Below are 24690 nucleotides of genomic sequence, written 5' to 3' on the forward strand. Positions count from 1 at the left end.
CGGGACTAGAAATTTTTTTCGAGTTACTGTACCATTTTATGTAGGTCTAGACCAATAACTTTACGAAAACGCTCTCTATATATATATATACTACTGCCAAAACATTCATAAAGTCAACCTTATCATTGACAAAAATGCCAGTTGTTTACTTACCCAGGCAGCCCATGAAGGTCAACTCATACGATTCCAAAGAATCAATTTAAAATAAGACGAAAAACTGACGGATAGATACCCCATTGGCTAACATCTGAAACGAAAAAGGAGCGACTTAAAACGCGCTCTTAAGTACTGAAAATGTTTCTTAATTAAATATGACAGTAGTTGTTTTTCTTATATTGTGACTGATGATGCAAGCTATTTTTTACTATTTTAAGCCAGATCGCAAGCGTAATAATAAGATTTTGGCCACCAAAATTTTTTGTCGGCTATGCATTGCCAAGCGGTTGACAAGTGTCAAGAAAGACGTTATTTTATCAGTACCCTTGGAACTGTTGTTAAAGTTAATGTTTCTAGAGGCCGTTCTGTCGCAAAGAAGTATTAAAGAGATGTAATGTTGTGCAAAATTTCACACTTAATATTATTCGTCTCTCGACTTTCGACTGAACAAAGCTAAACCCGGTTACGCCTCAGCATTTGCTGTTGTTGTCCTGTCTCTATTCTTTTTGGGACGTAAGTGTGTAAAACTGACGATGACGCACGTTGGTATACTCTAAGATAAGTGCCAATTGCCCAAACACATGTTATCTGAAGCGCATACGCTTTTTATACGCAAAAGATACATTTTTATGGGACAGTTATTACAATTTTGATTTATAATCTTAATAGTGTATCCATAGTTTTAAATATGAAACTGTATATATTTAGTTTTTGTCTGTAACATTGTTTTTTAATGACTTATCTCACCTAAAGACGACATCATTCACTACTTCTCAGATAATGAATGAATTAATGTTCTTTGTTAAAAATGGCTCAGAATATTTCAATATTTATACTTATAGTGTTTAAGATTTAATTCAACTTTAGGCGGTGACAGATGACATGGGAGATGCTGCATACATTTATTACATTATCCCTCATTGACAGAATCAATTGAGTTTCAAAAATATTATTGACAGTCCTCTCTGCGAATGTAGGGAAATCGAAAACACGTGCCATTACTTATTTAAGTGTCCACGCTTTAATGCACAACGTGCTAATCTACGAAATACAACAACAGACAACTATACACTTATCCTTCTATTCGGTGATGCTAACCACTCATATGAATCAAACACATGTATCTTCTTACATGTTCAAAAGTACATTCAGAAGACGAAAAGGTGTATTTAAAAAATGTCCTTTTCCCTCCTATCTTCCTTTCTATTATTATTATGATTTTTTTATTATTATTATTACTATTTATTATTATTTAACTTAGTACTGAAGATGGTGGTAACTTTTGCCTCTGCCACCTGTGCATAGAGCTCATCGTGAATTCGAGGGTACTTCCGTGTCCCGACCACCATGTAAGGGTCGAGGTTCAAGAGTACACCTAGCACGAACTGGGACGCGTGTCATCGCAGAAATACCTTATTGGAGCTTCTAGGTCCCAGTTCGTGATTTGAGTTCAGATCCACGAGAGAATTTTAAGAGGTAACTGTTTCTAATCTATCTGAATTCTAGTTTTACAAAATAATTTTCTTTCGTTTTGGTAACAATTCTGTACTGGGTTTTGCACGAAGATGGTTTCACAATGCATATATATGAATTTGAAATGTTAATTGAATAGACTAAATTACTCTGGAATTTGAAATATCTTGTATATATATGTGTTTAAAATTTACAAGATATTGTGCCAATAACGGCGCTTTGCTTCCATAGCCTTTGTTTGATGTATTTCCTTAGTATATGCTATAATAATTATAGCATATTGTCACAAGGAAACACATTACTGTATTACTTATAAAAAATCAATTTGAATTGGCTAATACTTGGTAAATAAATGATTTAACTCTTGTATGTCTCTTAAATAGGACCTACACTTTTCATTATATCACAGTGGCCCCGCCCTATTCTTCTCCACTGTTTGTGTCATCATTCTGAGCTCCTCTTTTTTCTTGTTTGTCTATTTATCTCCTTTTTTCCCATGTCGAGAAATTATTTAAATTTTGATATAGGCATTGAATCTCATCCACTTGACATGTTCAGCTCCTCTTTATGATACTTTACAAATTACGTCATACGTAGTAGGTATTTATTATCTTCTTGTAAATATATAGAAGGAAATAAATGCAGGTACAATGAACTGTAATTACAAAATCTATTATTATGTTGTTAAAAAATAAATTTGTTAAATCAAATATGTTTTTACGGGAGAGAGTTTCATATAAGCTTTAAGCTTTTCACTCAATCCTGAATGCAATTTATATATTGTAATTTTGTCTCTAAATATTGATGAAGTAAAAAATATTGCTTAAACCAATCGGGTTTCGATATCACATCCTTTTTCTCCACTCGAAAATCCCGCCTTTTTCCGAATAAAAAGTATGTAAAAGTCAAGACAGGTTACAAACGTTTCAGTTTATTGTAAGCAAAATAAAGTCACATAATTACAATCATATAAATTTCAGGTACACTTTTATCAAGAGTCAGACATGAACTTCAATATTTGCCTGTTCTAATACCATTTCATGGCAAAACAAAATGACTTTATTTATGGATTCTGTTTTTTTTCTCTATTTAATAAGCTGTCGAAATGAAAATTAATGTGCGACACAAAAGGATGAAAAGGCATTAAAGTTTTCTTTAAATATGCTGAGTCAATCTTAAAGATGTATTATTATAATATTTTTTATTTGTAGACATATAATGTTGTTATTGTTACTTGATTCAATCTTTTGCAATTTTACATATTCTTTGAAGAAAACTGCTCTTAAAACTATTCATGATTATCAAGGATCTTTCTTTTTGTTCCTGATTTAAATCTGCAATATTCCATTAAAACATTTCGCAATACATATTCTTTCGTTTCTTTGGAACAATTTAAAGCAAGTACAAATGAAGAGCAAGAAATTCAGTTAGTTTAGCTACATACATTATATATTTATATTACTAGTTATATATTTGTAAATATATTTCTTACCCACTTATGCTGTACTATGTTTGGCACGCTTTCATGTTTTGCATTACACGGACGTTTAATACAATATCCATAATGAAATAGTTAACAAATCATATGTATTTAAAGGGACTCCACTGAGGCTTTTTTTTTATATGACGGGACTGGACATTTTTGTTTTCGAAACTAATATTCAATTTGATTTAGGTCTGGAAATGTAACTTGTGTTTATTTTCTCATTCCGTTTTTTTTTATAATGATTATTCCATTTGTGAAAAATGACCAAATTGAAATGCATTGCAACGCTTTTCCCTGAAATTGAATTGTGAATAACACAACATACGATTTTCCTATTTATATCTAAGTCTGTTTCGTCATTGTCTTTTGCATACCTTTCTGTATTAAGTGCCGCCCAAATTTTATGGTTTTAGGCCTTTACACCTCAGTGGAATTCCATTAATGTATAACTCATTAATGAAATGTAATGAAATTCCCATTTGATAGTTTCATTTACTCTCTAATTAATTATGCGCACTTAATGCGTCACATTTTAACATTGCATCAAGTGAGCACTGGTAAATCAACTTGGAAACTGTAACGTTTCAGAATATGTTTGTACGTATGTAGTTGTAACTGTAAGTTCACATTTTATTTTAAAAGTGTCATTCGACAGCAAACAAAGGAAACATTTGATGTTACTGAAAACATATCATTTACTGTAATTTTACATATCATTCGGGTTTGCTTCCTTGTAATCACGTTTTATTGAGTCATACGTGTCATTTTCATGGTTCCTTCTATCACCAAGCGTCTCATATACCTGTCTATCATTAACAGTCATCCCGCCAGTGGGAACTGAATAAACATTTTTTCCGTGAATAAATGTTTGAACGTTTAGTACATTCTCGTACGGTACCACCTGATTTTCCATAGCAACAGATTCTCGTGTAAGTGTATTTCTATCCATTTGTAATCGAGACCAGATTTTCTTCCTGAATGCAACAAGACAAATTACGCTTGACACCAGGGTTAATACAATGATACCTACTGGAGCATTGACATAAACTCGGCTATCACTTTCTCCGATACGTTTATTGATCATAACTGTAGAATTTGCCTTGGACTGAGGTCCATTGCTGTTGGTTTGACCAGTATGTGTACTGTAAGTTGATGATTTGGCTGTCATTTCACAAATATATTCCTTATCAGACGAACATTCAACGGGATCAAACACTAGAGTGTTGTTGACATTTATTACTGACAGACACACAGAACTTTCATTCAAAACATTTGTATCCCAAAATTGACTTAAACTGAAAATTCGAAACAAACCTGTCCAAAAAGTTACATTTCCTATTGACCGCTGCTTTATTTCACTTCTTAGATCACTACGTAATAAGCCTGGTAGATTTGATGAATAACGTCTACATTGTTTGAAAGATGATTTCCACGTAGATGGCCTTGAATAATAACAAAATTTCAGTCGATGTATGGTGAATGAATGATTACCACTACAATTTGCATTGAATTTACCACCAGCGGTATCAGTACACATGAATCCAGTTTCTTTTGAGTTGCATGATCCAGTAACGTAACCTTCTTCTATTCCATCATACATATAATATACACATTGACCTATTTTCTTATTTGAAGACGGCGTCCAAGTTAAACGAGCATGATCAATGGTAATGAATTCATATACATCTATTTTGCTTTCTGCAATATGTCGGAAGCTTCTTCTTTGCCTTGACTTACGCTTAGTAAGAAGAGTTTTTGTTTACATTCAGAATCGTTTTTCAAAGTTAACAAGTTTTTTTGAAAATCATCTTTCGAAATACAATAACACAGGTTATCTGCTATACCTATAAAATAAAATGCTGTTTTAGAACATTGCTGTAAACAATCATTAATGCCATTGCTTGGTAGAATGTTATTATGCAATCCTGGTTTTGTATCAAAGCATCCGTGCCATCTGACAAAGCTATCTGGAAATGTAACATTTCCGGATATCCACGCTGATTGCCCTTTACGTAAAGACTTGTTTACATCCCAACCGCCTCGCGAGGAATTCATAAAGTGTTGATAAGACGCTAATCCATTGCGTTCCTTACATTTATCTACGGCGGTAGAGTAATTTACTGATTGATTTCCACAAATGAAAACCGTCATAAAGACACATATGTAGCTGTGCATCAATGTTTTGTAATCCATGTTGTCCGGTTTTACCTTTGCGTCCTATAATTATTACTGTTGTAATTAATGTTCACTCAAGATCGGATAATAAGTCTATCCTGCACACTTTATATAAATGCTGCTACGATAAGGATGTAAAATTAAAAACTCTAGTCTTTATTAGAAACTGAAGTGGTTTCTTTTTCCTTAATTCCAACCGTCTCCGGAAAATGCTGGCGTTACACACGTAAATAGTATGTATTTATATAAGGTTTATTTATTTTAGGCATGATATTTTTCTTTTGAAAATGTCATATTGCCTTAAATTATATGTGCGCGTAGACGAACGAAGAAAAAGAAAAACATATTCATTATAGTGACTTGCGAAACATGTATATAGTACAAACAAATATAAAACAAATACAAAACAAACAAATCGCCCGGATAAGTCACTGTTTATAGAAAAACGTCATTTATATAAATTCGAGTTGATTTAACTTCTAAAGAATAGGTATATATGAATGGTTTTAACATATTTAAAACATTACACCTGCCTAAATTTATCATTATATTGTATATAGTTTAATTATTGATCGAATGTTACGATTAGCTTCCCTGAAAATCCTGTGACTTCGAATATATAAAACATATAATTACACTTCTGTATTTCTATAAATGATATTTCGTCTATGTAAATAAGCTTTCACCAAGTAGTTTGCAATCTTTCTCACGTGATTTGAGGACAAGAAGATTAATTTGTCATCGACACTCAAATCCATAAATACAATATCATTTAACATGCGCGTATTTAGATAATGCAGCATGAATGTAAGCGGAAATTATACTTACTTACAGAATTAGAATACTAAAAATAATGCTCTTTTAATAAATGTGAACTACATTAATATCTGTTGTCGGCAAGAAACAGTTGATGTTTCTCATTTAAAAGAATTACAAAAGGCTTGTGCTTCTATCATCGGAATCAACTGATGGAAGTCATTTTCGGTTATTAATGACTAGGATAAGTTGATATAGTTATACTTCTGTTATTGTTTCATAATGAAGTGATTCCGAAAATTTATCTCGTGTGAATCACCTCTATTTACTCAGTAGATTAAATTGCGATATCTGAGAATGCGGTACCAATTTGTCTAGACCTAAATTCAAATGCAACTGTCACCGGCTTCTTAGCTTCCGACCAAATGTTAGTGACTGTTTGTAATTATAATAATATGGGACTCAAGTGATAACTAAAATATTAAGTCATAAAATTGGGTCATCAAATCATTAAATACAGTAAACACATCTAAAAATATAACAAAATAACAATATAGAAAAATGACATATAGGACATTTGACAGATGACAAATGTCAAAATATAAACAACGAACATTATACATAAAGGTGTAGTGGTCCGTTACTGACACAACTGATTTCGTTATTATTCTTAGAAATATATAAAATATATTTTAAGACTTACATATTAAAAATATGAATAGAAATTATCAAAAAAAATCTTATTCTCGTTCATGAATTTATATTAATTGATATATTTAAATTACTAAATGCATATAATGTTTGAGAAATGTGGATTGCGATTGACGAGAGCAATCACGTGTGGGCACAGATCCAAGATTAGTTCAAAGGTAGATTATCGGGGGAAAAACGCAATACCAGTCGGGCAATATATACATTGAAAAACAACCATTATGTAAAGTTTAGAACTAACAACACCCTAAGACACATCCTTTATACTAAATTATTTCATTTTTATATTTAACATTGTTTATATCTTGCTTGTCACAAATAACTGCAGCACAGCTCTCCTGCTAGTTTTCACTATTGTGGCGAGTTTAAAAACGAAAAAGGTCATGACCGAGTCCCAAATCGAAAAGTTGCGCATTCGATCGATCTATGCAATTCAATGAACATATTTATTTGAACAAAATAAACGACAAAATGCAATGGACATATCACAGTACCATACTCTTGATTAAAACAAATTAAAATAGAAGAATTTATTGAATTGATGTATACAACAATGGTTAGAATGTCTACCTATAGATACTTGTAATTGCCAAACATGAGCAACTAAATGTCAATTTATATCATTGTCGATCATGAACTTTAGTTTGCAAGCATTTTAGTTGTGTCACAAAAGCACCAAAAAGGCGGGACAATATACGCCAAATGCAAATTTGTTTTAGTAATAGAAATAGTTTTTAAAATAGGGAAGAGAACCATTCACAAAACCTATCCGGAACATGTTTCTAGTAAACTATTCTTATGAAACTAATTGACCTTAGGGGCAGACAGAGAAAACAGTCTTAAGAAATGTTTACTTTATAAATCTATTTAATTGAAATAAACACCCTTCAGCGTGCAAAGCCATTTTTTAACACCTGGGTTACGATTTTTATAACTATGACAAGGATCAACAAGGCGATGATGCATAATAATTTCGAAGCTCTGTGCATTACACCATGTACACTCTTGTAGTAGTTTTACACAAGAAAACCGATATGTATTTCCTATATGATTCTACATATAATAGCCCCCATGCGTGGGCTAATACCTGATAGGCATGCCAACACATTTATAGAAGTCCACAAGATAATGTTATATGCTAAATTTCTAAGGTATCAGCATTGTAATTTCATATAGTACGTTTCCTAATTTTGTCTATGTAAACGAAGTGATCTATGGGCGTGGCCCCAAGGAAGCCAAACTTGAATTCTGCAATCATCTGTAGTGAGTACTTTTAATATTTCTGCCAAATAGTTTTAATTACTTTTTATAGGTAACATACATAACAGAAACAAAATTTTGAAATTGATACATAATGACTAAAGGTGACTTAACCGTAACCTGGGGAAGCCCGAGCTCAAACTACTATTCTGTACATCGTTTTATAATTATTCCCCGCCAAAAAGGCGGTGGGGGTATAGAAATAGTCTCCGTCCGTCCGTCCGACCTTCCGTCCATCCGAGATGAGATGAGATATCAACATGAAACTTCATAGGTGCATAGATCTTACTTAGGAGGTGTGCAGTACATAAGAATGATAACTCTACCTTTCATTTTGAGTTATTGTCCTTTGTTATTTTTCATACTTAATTTTTCACCTGAGTGGAGCATAACTCAAAACTGTTTGAGATGTCAACATGAAATGTCATAGGTGGATAGATCTTATTTAGGAGGAATGCTTTGTGCAAGAATGATAACTCTTTGCTATATGGTTTTTTGAGTTATTGCCCTTTGTTCTTTTTCATACTATTTTGGCCGGAGCATATCTCAAAAAGTATTTGAGGTATCAACTTGAAACTTCATAGGTGGATGGATCTCATTGAGGCGGAGTGCAGTGCACAAGAATGATAACTCTACTCTGCATAAGTTTTGAGTTATTGCCTTTGTTAGTTTTCAAAATCAATTTTTGTCCAGAGCATAACTCAAAAAGCCTTTGAGATATCAACATGAAACTTCATAGGTGCATAGATCTTACCCCTTGTCTCCATTTAATCTCCCCTTTTTTCTCGTTTGTCTTTTTATCTCCCTTTCTCCCATGCCGAGAAAGTATTCAAATTCTGATATAGGCATTGCATCTTACACACTTGACATGCTCAGTTTTCTTCATGATACTTTACCAATTACGTCATACATGTACGTAGTAGGTACTTATTATCTTCTTGTAAATATATAGAAGGAATTAAATGCAGGTACAATGAATTATAATTCCAAAATCTAAAGCATGTTGTTGAAAAATAAATTGTTAAATTAAATATGTTTTTACAGGAGATAGTTTCATACAAGCTTTAAGCTTTCTACTAAATCCTGTATGCAATATATATATTGTAATTTTGTCTGTAAATATTGATGAAGAAATAAATATTGTATATAAACCAATAGAGTCTCGATATCACATCTTATTTTTTCTCTCGAAAATAAATCCCGCCTATTTCCGGATAAAAAGTATGTAAAAGTCAAGACAGATTGCAAAAGTTTAAGTCTTTTGTAAGCAAAATAAAGTCAAATAATCACACTCAATCATATAAATTTCAGGTACACTTTTATCAAGATTCGTACAAGAACTTCAATATTTGCCTGTTCTAATACCATTTCATGGCAAAACAAAATGCCTTTATTTAGGGATTATGTTTTTTCTCTACATGATAAGTTGTCGAAATGAAAATTTTTGTGCGAAACAAAAGGATGACAAGGAATCATTTAGGAAAATTTATTTTAAATATTGAGTCAATCTTAAAGATGTATTATTATATTATTTTATTTGTAGACATATAATGATGTCATTGTTACTAAGATTCAATCTTTCGCAATTTTACATATTCTTTCAAGACAGTTGCTCTAAAGAATTATTCATGTATTTCGAGGATCTTTCATTTTGTTCCTTATTTAAATCTTCAATATTCCATCAAGACATTTTGCATTACATAGCCTTTCATTTCTTAAGAACAATTTAAACAAATAGATATGACAAATACAAATATAGAGCAAGACATTCAGCTAGTTTTGCTATATACGAGTATATTATATATTTACATGTATTTTATTATATTGGAATATATATTCAGTGGCAAACATACCCACTTATGTTGTACCAGGTTTTGACACGCTTTCATGTTTTGCAATAAACGGACGTTAAATACAATATCCACAATGAGATAGTTAGCAAAGCATATGTATTTATAGGGACTCCACTGAGGTGTTTTGATATGATGGGACTGGAAATATTTTTTCCCGAAATTAATATTCAATTTGATGTAGGTCTAGAAATGTAAATTGTGTTCATTTTGTCATTCCTTTTTTCTATAATGATTGTTCCATTTGTGAGTAATGAATGACAATAATTGAAAAGCATTGCATCGTTTTCCCTCAAAACTGAACTGTGAATAACGTAACAATACGATTTCTATTTATTTCTGAGTCTGTTTCGTCATTTTTTATGCAAACCTTTTCTGTATTAAGTGCCCCCATTTAGTGTAATGTAAAAATTTCAAATTTTATTTCTGAGGCTTTTGGAACTCAGTGGAATTCCTTAAATGTACAATTAAGTAATAAAATTAATGAAATTCCCATTTGATAGTTTCAATAACTCTCCCATTAATTGTCCACACATAATGCGTTACATTTTAACATTGCATCAAGTGAGCACTGGTAAATCAACTTGGAAATTGTACCTTTTTAGAATATGTTTGTTTCCTGTAAGTCAACATTAAAAAAGACTTAAGTGCTACTAACAAATTTATATTAACGATAGTTCATTCGACAGAAGAAAAGAAAACATTTCGTTGTTACTGAAAACATATTATTTACTGTAATGTTACATATTATACGTAATCACTTCATTGATTCATACGTGTTATTTTCATGACTTCTTCTATCACCAAGCGTTTCATATACCTGTCCAGCAATAACAATCCTCCCGCCAGTGGGAACATAATGAACATTACTTCCTTGACGTAAAGTTTGCACGTTTTGTACATTTTCATAAGATACCGCCTGATTTTCTATAGCTGTAGATTCTCGTGTCAGTGTTCTAGTATTTCTATCCATTTGTAATCGAGACCAGATTTTCCGCCTAAATATAACTAGGCAAATTACGCTTGACATCAGGGTTAATAAAATGATACCTACAGGAACGTAAAGATGAACTGGGCTATCACTTTCTTCGGTACGTTTATTGACAATAACTGTTGTATTTTCTCTGACTCTTGCTAAGCTATCTTTACAAATGTAACTTTTCTTTACTGAGCAGCTGGCAGGTTCTAAAACAATTTTTATTCCAAGACGTCTAACTGATAAACAAATTTTCTTGTTTCTTTTATAATCTTTATCTTTCTCTTGTACTCTATAACTACGGAATATACCTGTCCAATATTTGTTATTTTCTTGTATTTCATTCTGTATTCTACTATCAACATTGTGGATAAGCTTTCCAGAAAATATTTCACATTCGTTGAAGGATGTTGGCCAGTCAGACGACCGAGATACAATGCAAAACTCCGGTGAATATCCTTGTAGATTAGAATGTTGATAAAATCGTTTGCATGTTTTGTTAAGTTCTTGATTAACACTATGTGTACAAATGAAACCATCTATCTGTGAGTAACATGAATTTGACGTAAAGCTTGTTTTATTGAAATTCTTTTGAATATAAACGCATTGTCCAACATTTGGTGATTCATGCTGGTTCCAAACTAAACTCGATTTGTAAATAATGGCATAAATGTATACATAATCAGAGTAAAGTAAATTTGTAATTTTAAAACTTGGTCCAAGTAACTGTGGTTCGCAGCTACTTTGTTGGCTTACGGAAAAGGCATGTACAGTAACAATATTTCCATGGCTTAAACAAAAACAAACCTTTTTCTGTAATCCAATGTATACCACTTCAGGTTCTTCCTTACAAAACTCCAAACAATTGTAAACATTATTTTCTAGCAAAGTTGTTTTATTTAAGAACTTGTCAGCTTTTTTGAAACAACCATGCAATGTGACAAATTCTGAATACTTTACATTCCCAGATATCCACGCTGATTCTGCATCATCTAGAATATCTTGTATGCCTTTTGTGTTTCTGGTGTTCTGCATTACATATTTATATGATGCGAGGTTACCTAAACCTTTACACTGGTCTGTTGCTGTTGAAAAATTAAAAGATAAATTCCCATTTGCAAATATAATACTGCAATATGTCAATAAAACCCCTACAGTTAAGTTCATGACTAACATATGTATATAAGATCACTATAGCCAAATATAGTTACATCAACTGCACGTCAGTACTTCAGATAGATTCTTGATGAGATATACCGGTATCGAAACATGGGTTTCCATGGTATATGTAATGTATTATGTTCTAGTACATATACTTGAAGTCTAACTTTAAATTCCAAATTTTGACTCCAACTTTTCTGTAGATATCTGTAACTATCAGATATACACACATACACGCAATATAACAATACCGGGAAAAACAAAATTATCAATCACACATGATGCTATACAAACGCTGATTCATACCCATAAAATGGTGGTGATATCAATTATATATTAACAGTACTTGACATATTAAGTGAATCCGTCAATTGAAAAGATAATTGTTTCTACCGTTCCTACTCTGAAATTTCTTTAGGCATAGGTTTTAGCGATACAAATATCATGAATTCGTGTCCTGGATAATGAATCATGACTGATTGATGATTTATTTTTAATCTTTATAATATTTTGATTAAACAGAGGAAGTTATTTACACACTGGTTTTAATCCCTTAATACAAAGAATAGAATAACTAGGATAAAAAAACAAACACTTAAAGCCAATCATAAGCGCACGTAATACGCACGAATATCTTATTTGTAAGTACTTTTCATGTACATTGTGTTGTCAATGTTCAAGTGATATATGAAGTATTGAAAATGTTTAATAAAGTTGTGATTAATGTAACTGTGCTTGCATCAATCTATCATATGAGGTTAAAAAATACTGATATTAAAAATGAGAATTAAAAATTTATTACTTACAAGTTATATCATGATATTTTGATAACTAAAATGAAAAACTTTTATACCTCGTGTAGTGTACGAGAAGTAAATTTATCATTTAACACAGTCATGAGTATTAAGATGGACAGATGAGTACGACATTCATGTAACACAGGTCCCACAATATTTAGTCGCATGTGACCCCTGGAGTGACACAAAACAGGGACGAGGCAGACAATGTGGATAATGTGACTATAGCGAATAACTACAAAACCACACAATATCTTGACTGTTACAGAATATTTTTTTAAATAAGCTGTACTTTTTCTTTTATATTTCTTACAAATTGATCAATGTTGATTACTTATCTGATATGTATCGTTATGAGTTGTTCTAACCGATCGTGTGCATATTTTTTGTTATGTTGCAAGTATCTAGTATCTAACATGTGCAAAAGAATGCATAAAAGTCACACTTTTTCCAATTCACGAACTTAACATTTTCTGTATGTACATATTTCACAACGGTGCCCAAGATACGAGTTTTTTTTATCAATATGTTAAAGTATCTCATATTTACAGATAATATTTGATAAAAACAACAGTGTTTGGATCTGGGTATGTAAATGACAAAAACAATATGATGCCATAAAAATGGTATTACTCGAATAAAGCTGTTCATATGTGTGTCATCTAGGAAGTCCTAGGATAATAAAGAATTTGTGTACAATGAACACAAAATAAATCATATGTTATTGCAGATGTAAGCATTTCTGTGCTTTTAAGGGTTTGTTTGTAATTAACCTTGATACTTAGAGAACTTTCCTGATGTACTGGTGAACGAAGTACCCAACTGGGTACCTGAGAATATCTTATTGCCTTACGATAGCTGTTACATTCGTCGTCGTTCTTATACACAGCTGTGAGGAGTAGGTGTTACGGTATAAACGATTTTAACCTCTTCTAATACTATAAATTTAAGAACTGAAATCAGTGGTCACGAATGAACTGACAAATATATAAATACTGAGATAAGGTACGGACATTTTGAATAGAAAAGATAATAAAAGGATGTGTGTTTAAAACTGATACACAATAAGTTAACATGAATCAAAGAAAAGCAAACTGAATTCATTCGAAATTACTTTGCAGAAATGGCAGAAGTATGGTACACAATGAACGAGATTCTACATGAGCAGTGTTAAACTGTCGCCGTAGACTTGAGAACATTATATATAATATTGATAAGAGTTAATAAAATAATTTGTTACTTTGTTTTACTGGTTTCTATTCTAAGTCACTGCAACACTGTAAAGGTACAAGCGGACACTTGAGAAGAACCACCGGCATTTCGTAAGGTAGCTGGAAAGCTTCTTAAAGTTAAAAAATCCAAAGTCCCTGTCGGGATTCGGACTCATTATGAAGTCGTCGATCATTAACACTTGGGATATGATTGCCCAAATGGCACGTCGTTTAAAAGTTATTTTACTGAACTATAATGCTGAATGGTTGAGTGTTACTTCTTTATATTAAAACTGTTTTGAATTAACCTTAGGTATTTGGAAAATCACTATGACATTAACCTAAAGTTAGCTTGTGGTTTTCTCTCTTCGAAGAAGTGTTATTTATTTGAAATAATATACTGAAATCGAGCTTTGGCAGTAATATTAAAGAAAACGTTAATCGCATTTGTGATAGAGGTATAGATAAAATTGGTGAAATATTATAAGTTGTTGTTTTTTTGTGTTGTTTTTTTTTATAATTGAAACGAATAAGATGAGTGAACTTTTCATAACGTTTTTGTGAAGTTTTGCCATGTTATGAATTTCAGATCAGATGAATTGAAGAATACAAGTAAATGCTTTGCCAAATAAAGCAACTTTGAACAAAAATTAAAATTCATTCCTATTTTTTAACATAATGAAATGTTGAGGTATTTCTTAATACATAAAGAGAGAAAATTCCATAGGTAGGTGGCTGATTTCCGCCAGTTCGTATCTTCGCCCCTCGAAAGTCGAAGACAAAGACACAAACACAAGATAATATGCTCATTTATCGAGTCTTCGCCATCGACCGTTGAGGGCGCCGACACGAACACACGATGCATTTTAGCCCAAAATAACGATATTTTAATAAGACACGAGATTTTCCATTGACGAATAACCGTGTTTGCGGGTAGAAATCTTATACCTTATATTTGTCGTATCGCCCTATTATTAGACTTCTATTTGGAAGAGCGATGACACGAAATGGCATATATTAGCCACCATACTTAGTTCCTGTGGTGACTGATTGAATCTAAAGTATTTAAAGTATTCTTCAAAACATGCAGAAATTTAAAATGATAATCCGAAAGTACCACAAATTAATATTTACGGGGATATATCTGTCTAAAATACTGAGCAAATGCAGTTAGAAGTCTAATTTTTTTATAAATGAGAGAATAGTCTGAGAGCGATGTAATAAAAACATATAAAAAATTTGGAGTGATAAACATCGCTAAATCACTTAGAACGAACTTCAATACTTAAAAGGTTTGGAATCAATTAAAAAGCAAACATACATAACATATATCAAAGCTGGGAAATCGGATAAAAAACACATAAATAACGCCTAATTATAAAAAGGCAAAATTGGAAATGTTGCAGGCTCGGTTTAATTTGAAAAGTCACATTTGCATTTCAATGTTATTTGTTTCAAACTGTTCTTTTTGGCGTCCGCGCCTAAGCGCGACGCCCCTTATGGAATGAAATCAGATCTTGTGAAAGGGCAATTGTAACTTCTCGGGTCTTTTCGTTTTGTCATATCATATAAAATTCCGGAAACAAAGTGATCCCTCGGAAGCATTAATCACAACAAAATAACATAATAATTGCAGACTCGGTTTGATTGAGTCTGAACATGAGGGATAATGAATAAGTGCAACATCCCTCATGCCCCCTAGCACCGGCTTGAGCGGTACTCAATTCTCAACACTTTATAGTGCTGGCATCAATGGTACCGAAGGACCAGAAAATATAACAACACTAAAGTGAAGTACGGGGCAACTTTTTACGGCTGCCTCACGGCACTTGACACCTGCTGTTTTGAAGTACAAAATTCCGGAAACAAAGTGATCCCTCGGAAGCATTAATCACAACAAAATAACATAATAATTGGAGACTCGGTTTGATTGAGTCTGTAAATGAGGGATAATGAATAGGTGCAACATCCCTCATGCCCTTTAGCACCGGCTTGAGCGGTACTCAATTCTCAACACTTTATAGTGCTGGCATCAATGATCCCGAAGGACCAGAAAATATAACAACACTGAAGTGAAGTACGGGGCAACTTTTTACGGCTGCCACACGGCACTTGACACCTGCTGTTTTGAAGTACAAAATTCCGAAAACAAAGTGATCCCTCGGAAACATTAATCACAACAAAATAACATAAGAATTACAGACTCGGTTTGATTGAGTCTGTAAATGAGGGATAATGAATAGGTGCAACATCCCTCACGCCCCATAGCACCAGCTTGAGCGATACTCAATTCTCAACACTTTATAGTGCTGGCATCAATGATCCCGAAGGACCAGAAAATATAACAACACTGGAGTGAAGTAAGCCGATCATTCCGATTGGTGGGAGGGTGTTTGATTATCAAACATGAAATATCGCAATATGTACAATGAATAGCGAACTGGAGAATTTCGCAATGCAAACATATTCAAATGAAATTATCTTATCCGTCAAATAATCTTCGGGTTTTTTATTAGTAAACAGTGGGTCATTATGTATTGCTGTACCTATAAATAGAATGATGACTTTAACATTGTGAAAGTCCGAAAACCTTTTTATAGAAGCAGTTTTAGTTTAACGAAACGGTCATCCGTGTCACGCTATGGTAATAAATAACGAACTGAAGAATTTTACTAGTTCATCTTCACTTGCTGCATTTCTTGCTTGGACGCCCTTTGATGCTTTGCATCAATGCCATCTCAGTCTGTATGTCATTTTTAGTCACATCAAAGGTAAGAAGTCAATGCTAGATTGGAAATATGTTTTATCCGACAGCTATTTTCGTCGTCCAATTCCATTATAGAAATAATATTATTGTCGATCATGCGTAAACAAATTTTAACCATTTGTCTTCTTTACAAAAACGACAATGGTAATAGATAGATATGGCGACAAACTTCTGCCATCAGTTAAACTCTTAATTTCTACATTAATTATCTATCTAACTAAGTAATTACTTTTCGTGTTAATATATGGTGGTGTAAGTGGTAGTTTTCAATCCGGATCACGGCAGTAAGCAACAGCACATTTGAAATCCATTTCCTGTATGGGTTTCCCAGGGGGTTTCTTGTCTAAATTCGCTTTTTTTCCAAATTTGGGGTCCCGATTCACAGTCCTAGCCCATTATTAGCTGCCGGGAAGGGCCTTTTCTGTTTATTCATAAGATACATAACATATATCTATTTCATGATCTTGATATGTTTTGTATTAAACAGTTAAATAATTAACGTTTAAACTGTTGGCATATATATGCCATCATAGAGGGAATTTTTCTCCCATAGAGAGAGCAGGACCCTTTCTTAAAGAACTTTGTTAAACAACTATGGATTAAAATCAAGAAAAAACAACAACTTTGTTATGATGATTTATTGAAAACGTATACTTTAAACTATGAAGTGATTAAATGTGAATTAAATAGAAAAAATATATATATATAATTATTGCCTCAGTTAGCATGTTATTACAATAGAATAATATTGAACAAACTAATGTATCTCTATCGACATTTTGTATGTAGATTCTACGTATAAATTGAGACATTAAAATTTGAAATTAATCGTGTGTCAAAGTACAAATACAAAGATGTTATAATTAAAATTGTTGATGCATTTTGTAAATGATATTATATACTTATTTTAATGTATTCACCATTAACCAAACAGTCAGTTAGATGAGTTGTTGAAAGGGACATAATCATTACATTTCATGTTTTAAGAAAACAGCTGAATGTATGTTCTTATAAAAAAATTAAAGCATTAATCCATTTTAATTACAGTTTGTTGTTTCTTTTAAATGACAGCATGCCTTCTTTTCATCATAATCGCAACACAAATATGATGAGCATAATTGTGTCAAACAATTCTGGCTTTATTTCCTTAAGGTCACAGAAGACTCAGTATATGCTTATAATTTCATTTCTCAAAAACTTTTTATTTTGGTACCCTGCTATAATTTTCTGCCCAATTTCACGGGTTCCAATTGGTATAGCTTTATTGATTTAGTATTTTGTAAGGAAGTCAAAATACATTATTCAGGTAATAAACATCTTACATATTCATTATCTAAACATTTTAGTCAATTAATGCTTGACTTTTTTAAAGATGGAAAAAAATCACTCGTTTCTTACACATAGTTAATCATTAAAGGTTTAAGCCTATTACGATTCGAATCTTTTAATTTAAACTAGAATAATTATTTACATATGTTAACATTTTTAAACTTTATTTAAGCGGCATGATGGTTGTTAATGTGAATCACTAAATCACTAAACAACCCTGTGGGTTGTTTGAAAAGTGTGAAGTCTTTTTGAAGACTTAAACTTTCAAAAGATTATCAGTTTTGATATTGATGTTTGACATTCTCAGCAAAAAAAAGAAATTAAAACGTATGGATTCGGAAACTTAATTGTACGTCAACAAACACATTATTAACTGCAATATTTTAGTTTCAGTCAAAGTTCTGTTTTGAATATTTGACAAAAAAACGTCATTAAGATATTTTATCTTCAATTAATTTACCTGTTATCATTTTCTTCAGGCTAAATATTATATTATGTATTCATATATATGAAGAAGGAATTCCCAGTTATATTAAGTTCTTTCTATTTGTTTCTCTTGCACGAGCTGCTTTATTTATTTACATATTACAGTCTGGATAACTATTTTACTTGGTATATAAATATTGACTTGTTTGAACTCGTAGCAAAGTGCTCCGCACGACATATGTATTGTTAAACAAATCATCTGTGCTATTATGAAAATAAAGTGATCCATGATTACGTATGAAGAAAAATATATTTGGTCAAATATTGTATAAAAATATTACACACTTATGTCTTTGAAAAGCTCTACAACTTTTCATAAAGTGTAATGTAAAGCTCCGATAATGTGTAAGTACATCCAAAAAAAAACATTTTGTAAATATGTATAATGGATATTGCAAGATTCGACATTACATAATTATTTAAAACGTATAACATACAATAAAAATACAATAAAGTAAAAAACATCACACGAAACCGTATCCACAAAATGAATTTCGATACTTCCAAATCCCATAAAGATAAAAAATATAGCATAATGTCATATGTTAGCAGGTCATTGTGTCCATTTAGTGTCATTTGTAAAAAATATTTAATTTCAACATCACGGCTTTTTAATGTATTCACATGTGGCAGCAAAACACATTTCAAACTGATCCTGAAAAAATAAACAACATATTTATGAACATGTTTTTGTATTATATCTGTGCATGGGCGATTTTCCTTTTTATGATTCATTATACACGTAATTTTAAGGACTACAGCGGGCTGTAGCTCTTAGCTGCTTAATGTATTTATTATCAACATGTATATATCTTGAATATAGCGGACTTTTCCCCACAAATTTTAGCACTTATGTTCCTTACACCCAACAAATGATACATAAAGTCCCAGTATTCTTAAAGAGCTAAGCGATGTACTTAAACAACTTTTCTTAAATCAATGAAGTAAAATCATGTGAGATTTTTTAATAAAATCAGATATGAGCAGCGTCATGACAAAACCAACATAATGGGTTTGCCGACCAGCATGGATCTAGACCAGCCTGCGCATCCGCGCAGTCTGATCAGGATCCATGCTGTTCGCTTGCCAACCCTATTACAAGTAGAGAAACTGATAGCGAACAGTATGGATCCTGATCAGACTGCGCGGATGCGCAGGCTGGTCTTGATCCATGCTGATCGCAAACCCATTATGTTGGTTTTGTCATGACACGGTTCATATCATAATAAAAAATAATAAAAACAACAACACATTTACTTACGGTAGCGGATATTGCATTCGGTCTCCTGGCCAGTATTCTCCTGACCACACTCGGGACACTGATCTCGTCCTCTGTGTCCACAAACTCGTACAGGTTCAACAAGGCACAGAACAGGCCACTCTGCTCAGCACCGTTCCTGAAAAACAAAAACACAAATAAACTTGTTAAATTTGATAAAACTGTCATATTATTGGCGATATTCTAATTGAGATACCAACAATTACATCGAATCCATCTCATCATCGGATAACCACGGCCGAACCATTAACGTTTAACTTTTGTTAACTTGTAAATCGACCATGGGCATCCAACGATGCAAGAGCTGAAAACTTAATTGTTTCATAACTTTGTAAACAAGAATTTGTAATACAGTTACCAACGTACCCCAGGGAAGTATTACACAAAGCACAGACTTGTGCTATTTTAAAAAAAATGAGATATGGATCTGGACTTTCAGTGCAACATTTTGATCAATGATTTGCACATGCCATTACAATAACGTCATTTAAGAAATATAAAATTCATTTAAGAAATATAATGAAATAATTCCTGTGTATTTGTGAACAGAACTACATGTGTGTCCATGTAATCAATATCTGAAAGCCACTACAAAATCAACACAGGGTATGATATGTTACATGGTATATTTCATGTCCATTCATCAATCAAGGTATGTTGGCAATTCGAACATGACATTTTACTTGCACGGGCCTAACTTGGCATCAAACCCTGTAAAGGAATATTTAGGCTTTGACCTCCACGTGTGACCTTTACCTTTGTTGCGCATGACATCGTCTTATCACTGTGAACATTTGTGCAAACTAATTTAAAAATCCCTTGATCTATGAAAAAATCTTTAGCGAACACAAAATATACCTGTAACAGACTATATTTATCTTGACCTTCAATTTTGACCTTGACCTTGGAGGAAGGAGTCTGTTTTTTTGCACATGATACATTGTCTCATTATTGTGAACATTTGTGCCAAGTATTTACAAAATCCTTTGATTAATGAAGAAATTATAGACCAGACACAAAATATGCCCCTTAACAGACTATATTAATCTTTGACCTCTAGGTGTGACCTTGACCTTGGAGGTATATGTGTTGCGCATGACACATCATCTTATTATTGTGACTATTTGTGCCAAGTATTTTCAAAATCCATTGATCTATGAAGAAGTTCTAGATCTAACATAAAATATACTCTATAATGGACTATGTTACGTTTTGACCTTTAAGTGTGACCTTGAACTTGGAGGTAGGGATGCAGGAGTTGCACATGAACATTGTCTTATAAATCTGACAATTTGTTTCAAGTATTTTCAAAATTCTTTGATCTATGAAAAAGTTATGGACCGAACACAAAATATACACAATAACATACTATGTTAATCTTTGATCTCCAAGTGTGACCTTGACCTTGGAGATAGGTGATCGGTTGTTGTGCATGACATATTGTCTTATTATTGTGAACAATTGTGGCAAGGATTTACAAAATCCCTCAAAGATAAGAAAGTTATGGACCAGACACGATATATACTCTCAAATAGACAATGTTGACCTTGAATTAACAAGTGCGACCTTGACCCTGGAGGCAGAGGTCTGATTATTGCGCATGACACAATGTTTTATATTAACAAACATTTGTGCCACGTTATTAATTCCTTTGATAAATGAGAAAGTTATGGACCGCACACGAAAGTGTGACGGACGGACAGATGGATATACAGACAGACGGACGGCGTCTATTTCTATATCCCCCTTTTTCTTCGAAAAGGCGGGGGACAACAATTACTTGAAGACATTATCCGAGGATACATTAATGTTTTCGGAAAAATGTAAAAATGCATAGTGAGAATCTTAAGTAAAATATTTCAACATACAGGCAGTGAACCAAGGTTGCTTTATCAGGTGATCCTTTAATATGTCGCTGGCACAATTTTAGAAATTTCATCATGTTCTTAGCATTTGGTACATTCTTCACAACCTTCCATGATTTATATTGAATCATAGTTACTTCATTTGCCGCCGAATCGTCTCCAGTCTACAATGTAACGAAAAACATATGTCGGTTATATTTTGGTAAAATTGTGATTGAATTGAGGTTTTGTTTATTAGGGGCCGTAAAAGCATGTAATAGTTAAAGGAAAGGCATAAACGAACATATGGAATAATACTGGAAAAATAAACTATTAAGCAAAAGCATATCCCTTGGAATTGGTAAAACAGAAAAAAAGGTTTTCATAATTCAACAGATTTCAAAGGAATTTGATTGTATAATTATACAAACTTCTGGTGTATGAATTCTGAGTTGTCTAACAATGTAGTCGGCTTCCTTTTCTACATCTAACTGAGATACGATCAATTTCCCGGCTACTACAGGGGTCTTTCCAGTGGGCCAATATATTCCAAGCGACTGTAAATAAAACGGTATTTTTTAAACGCCTCAAAGGTGCAATTACCCTGTCTTTTATGAATGCAAATTCACAATTGCAAATGTTCAAATAAATATCATATTTAATAAAATGTTAGAATGCTTGCTATCTAGATATTCAAATCATCTTGAACCAACTGACATCTAAGATAAACATTAAAGTTAGACGAAATCGTTCTCGTTAAACACTGCATACTTAGTCACAAAACATTTTTAATTTCAATACAACAATTTTCACGTACTAGTAATTGTCTGAGAAAAGTAAGTTATTTAGTTTGAATGAAAACTACCCATGCTGACAACGCAACGCTAATACCTTTTTGTGATTAGCAATAGTTTTGTGGTATGAGATCCAACTTTTAAATCACATAGACACTGTGTAAATGTAACAGTAACTTTCCAGCTTTACTGATTGAGGGAGACCTCAGGTGCCACTTTGGGCATAATTTATGCCATAATTAACAGGCACCCGAGTAGAACCACCTATCTTTCACAAGCTATATCCCAGGTGTAAAGGCGTTTCTTATAGAGTGGTATATTTAAGTAAGTCTGTAATTTGCGTAAAATGAAAGTATAATGTATATCAAAGAACATCGATAAATGAATACTAGTCGACAAACGACAAGGGATAAAAAAAATGGTTAGGCCGGCGAGCTTGCCACATGTTTGAAGCGTCGAATACAGAATGCTCACTTTTCTTTACTTAAAGAAAAAAAAACTAAAATAGAAATACAATAAAAACCTTGTCATTGGGGTCAAAGTGGTTCAGCATTATAACTGTAGCACATTTGTGGTAAACAATCAGCTGACAGAAATCCTGAAGTGTATCCGGTGTCGGCATTTGAGCTGCCACGATTGTTTCTTTCTTCGTTAGAGACTACAAGTGAATGAATGTATTTACAAAAAAATACAGTTTACTATAACCGATACCAGAAATATTCGATACATGAATTGAACATGCCTAGACTTAAACATTAAGCAAATGTATGTTCTCATTCTATTCTATCAATTTTCTTAAATGCATCCAATATATCCAACAAATGCAAAAATTAGATGAAGTCAAATGTTCGTTTCATCATTGTGATAGGTCAGATTTGACAAAATGCAAGATTTTCATAACAAAGGATACTCAAACATCTCGAAACTATTGCACATTGACAAGTCACTTTAGATTAAATATTAAATAAATGTGTATGATTTAGTTTAATACTAAGATAGTAGCCATTATAATTTATACTGTAGATATATTTTCTTACGTCGTATATGACAGCATTTATGTAGATATTATTTGGTAAGTCTGGTCTGAATAGTACATCTGAAACAAGCATAAAATTTCTTATTTTTATTAGAACAGTGATGAACCTTTTGCTTAAATTCAGAAATATAATCACATATATACTAACGACAAATGAGATAAGCAAGCCCAGCATTTTGTTACAATGTGTCTATCAACAGCTAATCGCTAATAATTATTTATAATCAGTATTTTTGAAGTTTTAAAGAAAAAGGTCATTTAAGTGTATACTTTTATTAAGTACCAAAAAAAAAGGGTAACCAAGCTTGTTAAAAAAAACAAGATACAAAACATATAAACTTTATATGTTAAAACAAATGATGTACATACCAGGGACATCACTTGTTGGCCTATCTTTATTCCTTCTCTCCTGCATTACATCAACTGAACCAATTTCAACAGTATCCAGTCTTAGTGAATCCTTCAAATTCTACAATAATAATCATACATCGGTAATCAATCATTTATTTACTACTGATGGGACATTTAAATTTCCGATTCATGTAAGTATTAGAAAATTATTGACACGCATACAGTTGTTTTACAGTCATTCTTTGACAAAATAATGCATGCGGGGTTTTTTATTTCTCAGAGTAAACAGCATTATTTGGTTATTTATTTAGTTGTGTTTTATTAACAAACACGTTTACAGACCATTATTGAATATTGATAAGAATGTCCAAGATGCCTTCAAATTAAGCACTATTTAAAAAAAAAAACAGATGATTTATATTTATATTCCACACTAATAACTGTAAACATGAACCAGGGGTACGAATCTATGTGACTTTCGGAGAAGATACATTGCGGGAAACACTTAAAATAGCACCTGTTCAGGTACATTTTTGTGAAAATTATTACTTTTTTACATTGACCAGATTTTTTTCAAAACAGTTACATGAAATGAATTTCTTTGGTTGATATCGGATTGATGAGAAATCACTCTGTTTTCAATTTAGTTATTTTAAATTATTGTACTTGATGACAACTTTGTGAAAATCGAAAAAAGACTTACAAGCTATCCAGTTAAAGTCATTATACACGTATACAGACTTAACAGTTGCGTGAAATCGTACATTATTCTATTCTTTTTAGATATTTCTG

At 32.3% G+C, this 24690-nt stretch overlaps 1 protein-coding gene across 1 annotated transcript in view; it reads right to left on the reverse strand.

Annotated features, from left to right (window-relative positions):
* Window positions 1–17402: 17402 nt before the first annotated feature.
* The window catches only part of LOC132752424 (uncharacterized), a 29178-nt gene continuing 21890 nt past the window's right edge, over window positions 17403–24690 (reverse strand). Inside the window, exons 16-22 of the mRNA XM_060742748.1 lie at window positions 23917–24016; window positions 23549–23607; window positions 23035–23169; window positions 22149–22274; window positions 21742–21902; window positions 19856–19991; window positions 17403–19249 (exon numbers count right to left, since the gene is read on the reverse strand). Of these exons, the coding sequence (XP_060598731.1) occupies window positions 19196–19249; window positions 19856–19991; window positions 21742–21902; window positions 22149–22274; window positions 23035–23169; window positions 23549–23607; window positions 23917–24016 (771 nt within the window). The 3' untranslated portion in view covers window positions 17403–19195. The remainder of the gene's footprint in view (window positions 19250–19855; window positions 19992–21741; window positions 21903–22148; window positions 22275–23034; window positions 23170–23548; window positions 23608–23916; window positions 24017–24690) is intronic.

Source organism: Ruditapes philippinarum, unplaced genomic scaffold (genome assembly GCF_026571515.1).
Source record: "Ruditapes philippinarum isolate M1 unplaced genomic scaffold, ASM2657151v2 ctg2022_1_1_1_1, whole genome shotgun sequence".
In the NCBI taxonomy this organism is placed as follows: Eukaryota; Metazoa; Mollusca; class Bivalvia; order Venerida; family Veneridae; genus Ruditapes; species Ruditapes philippinarum.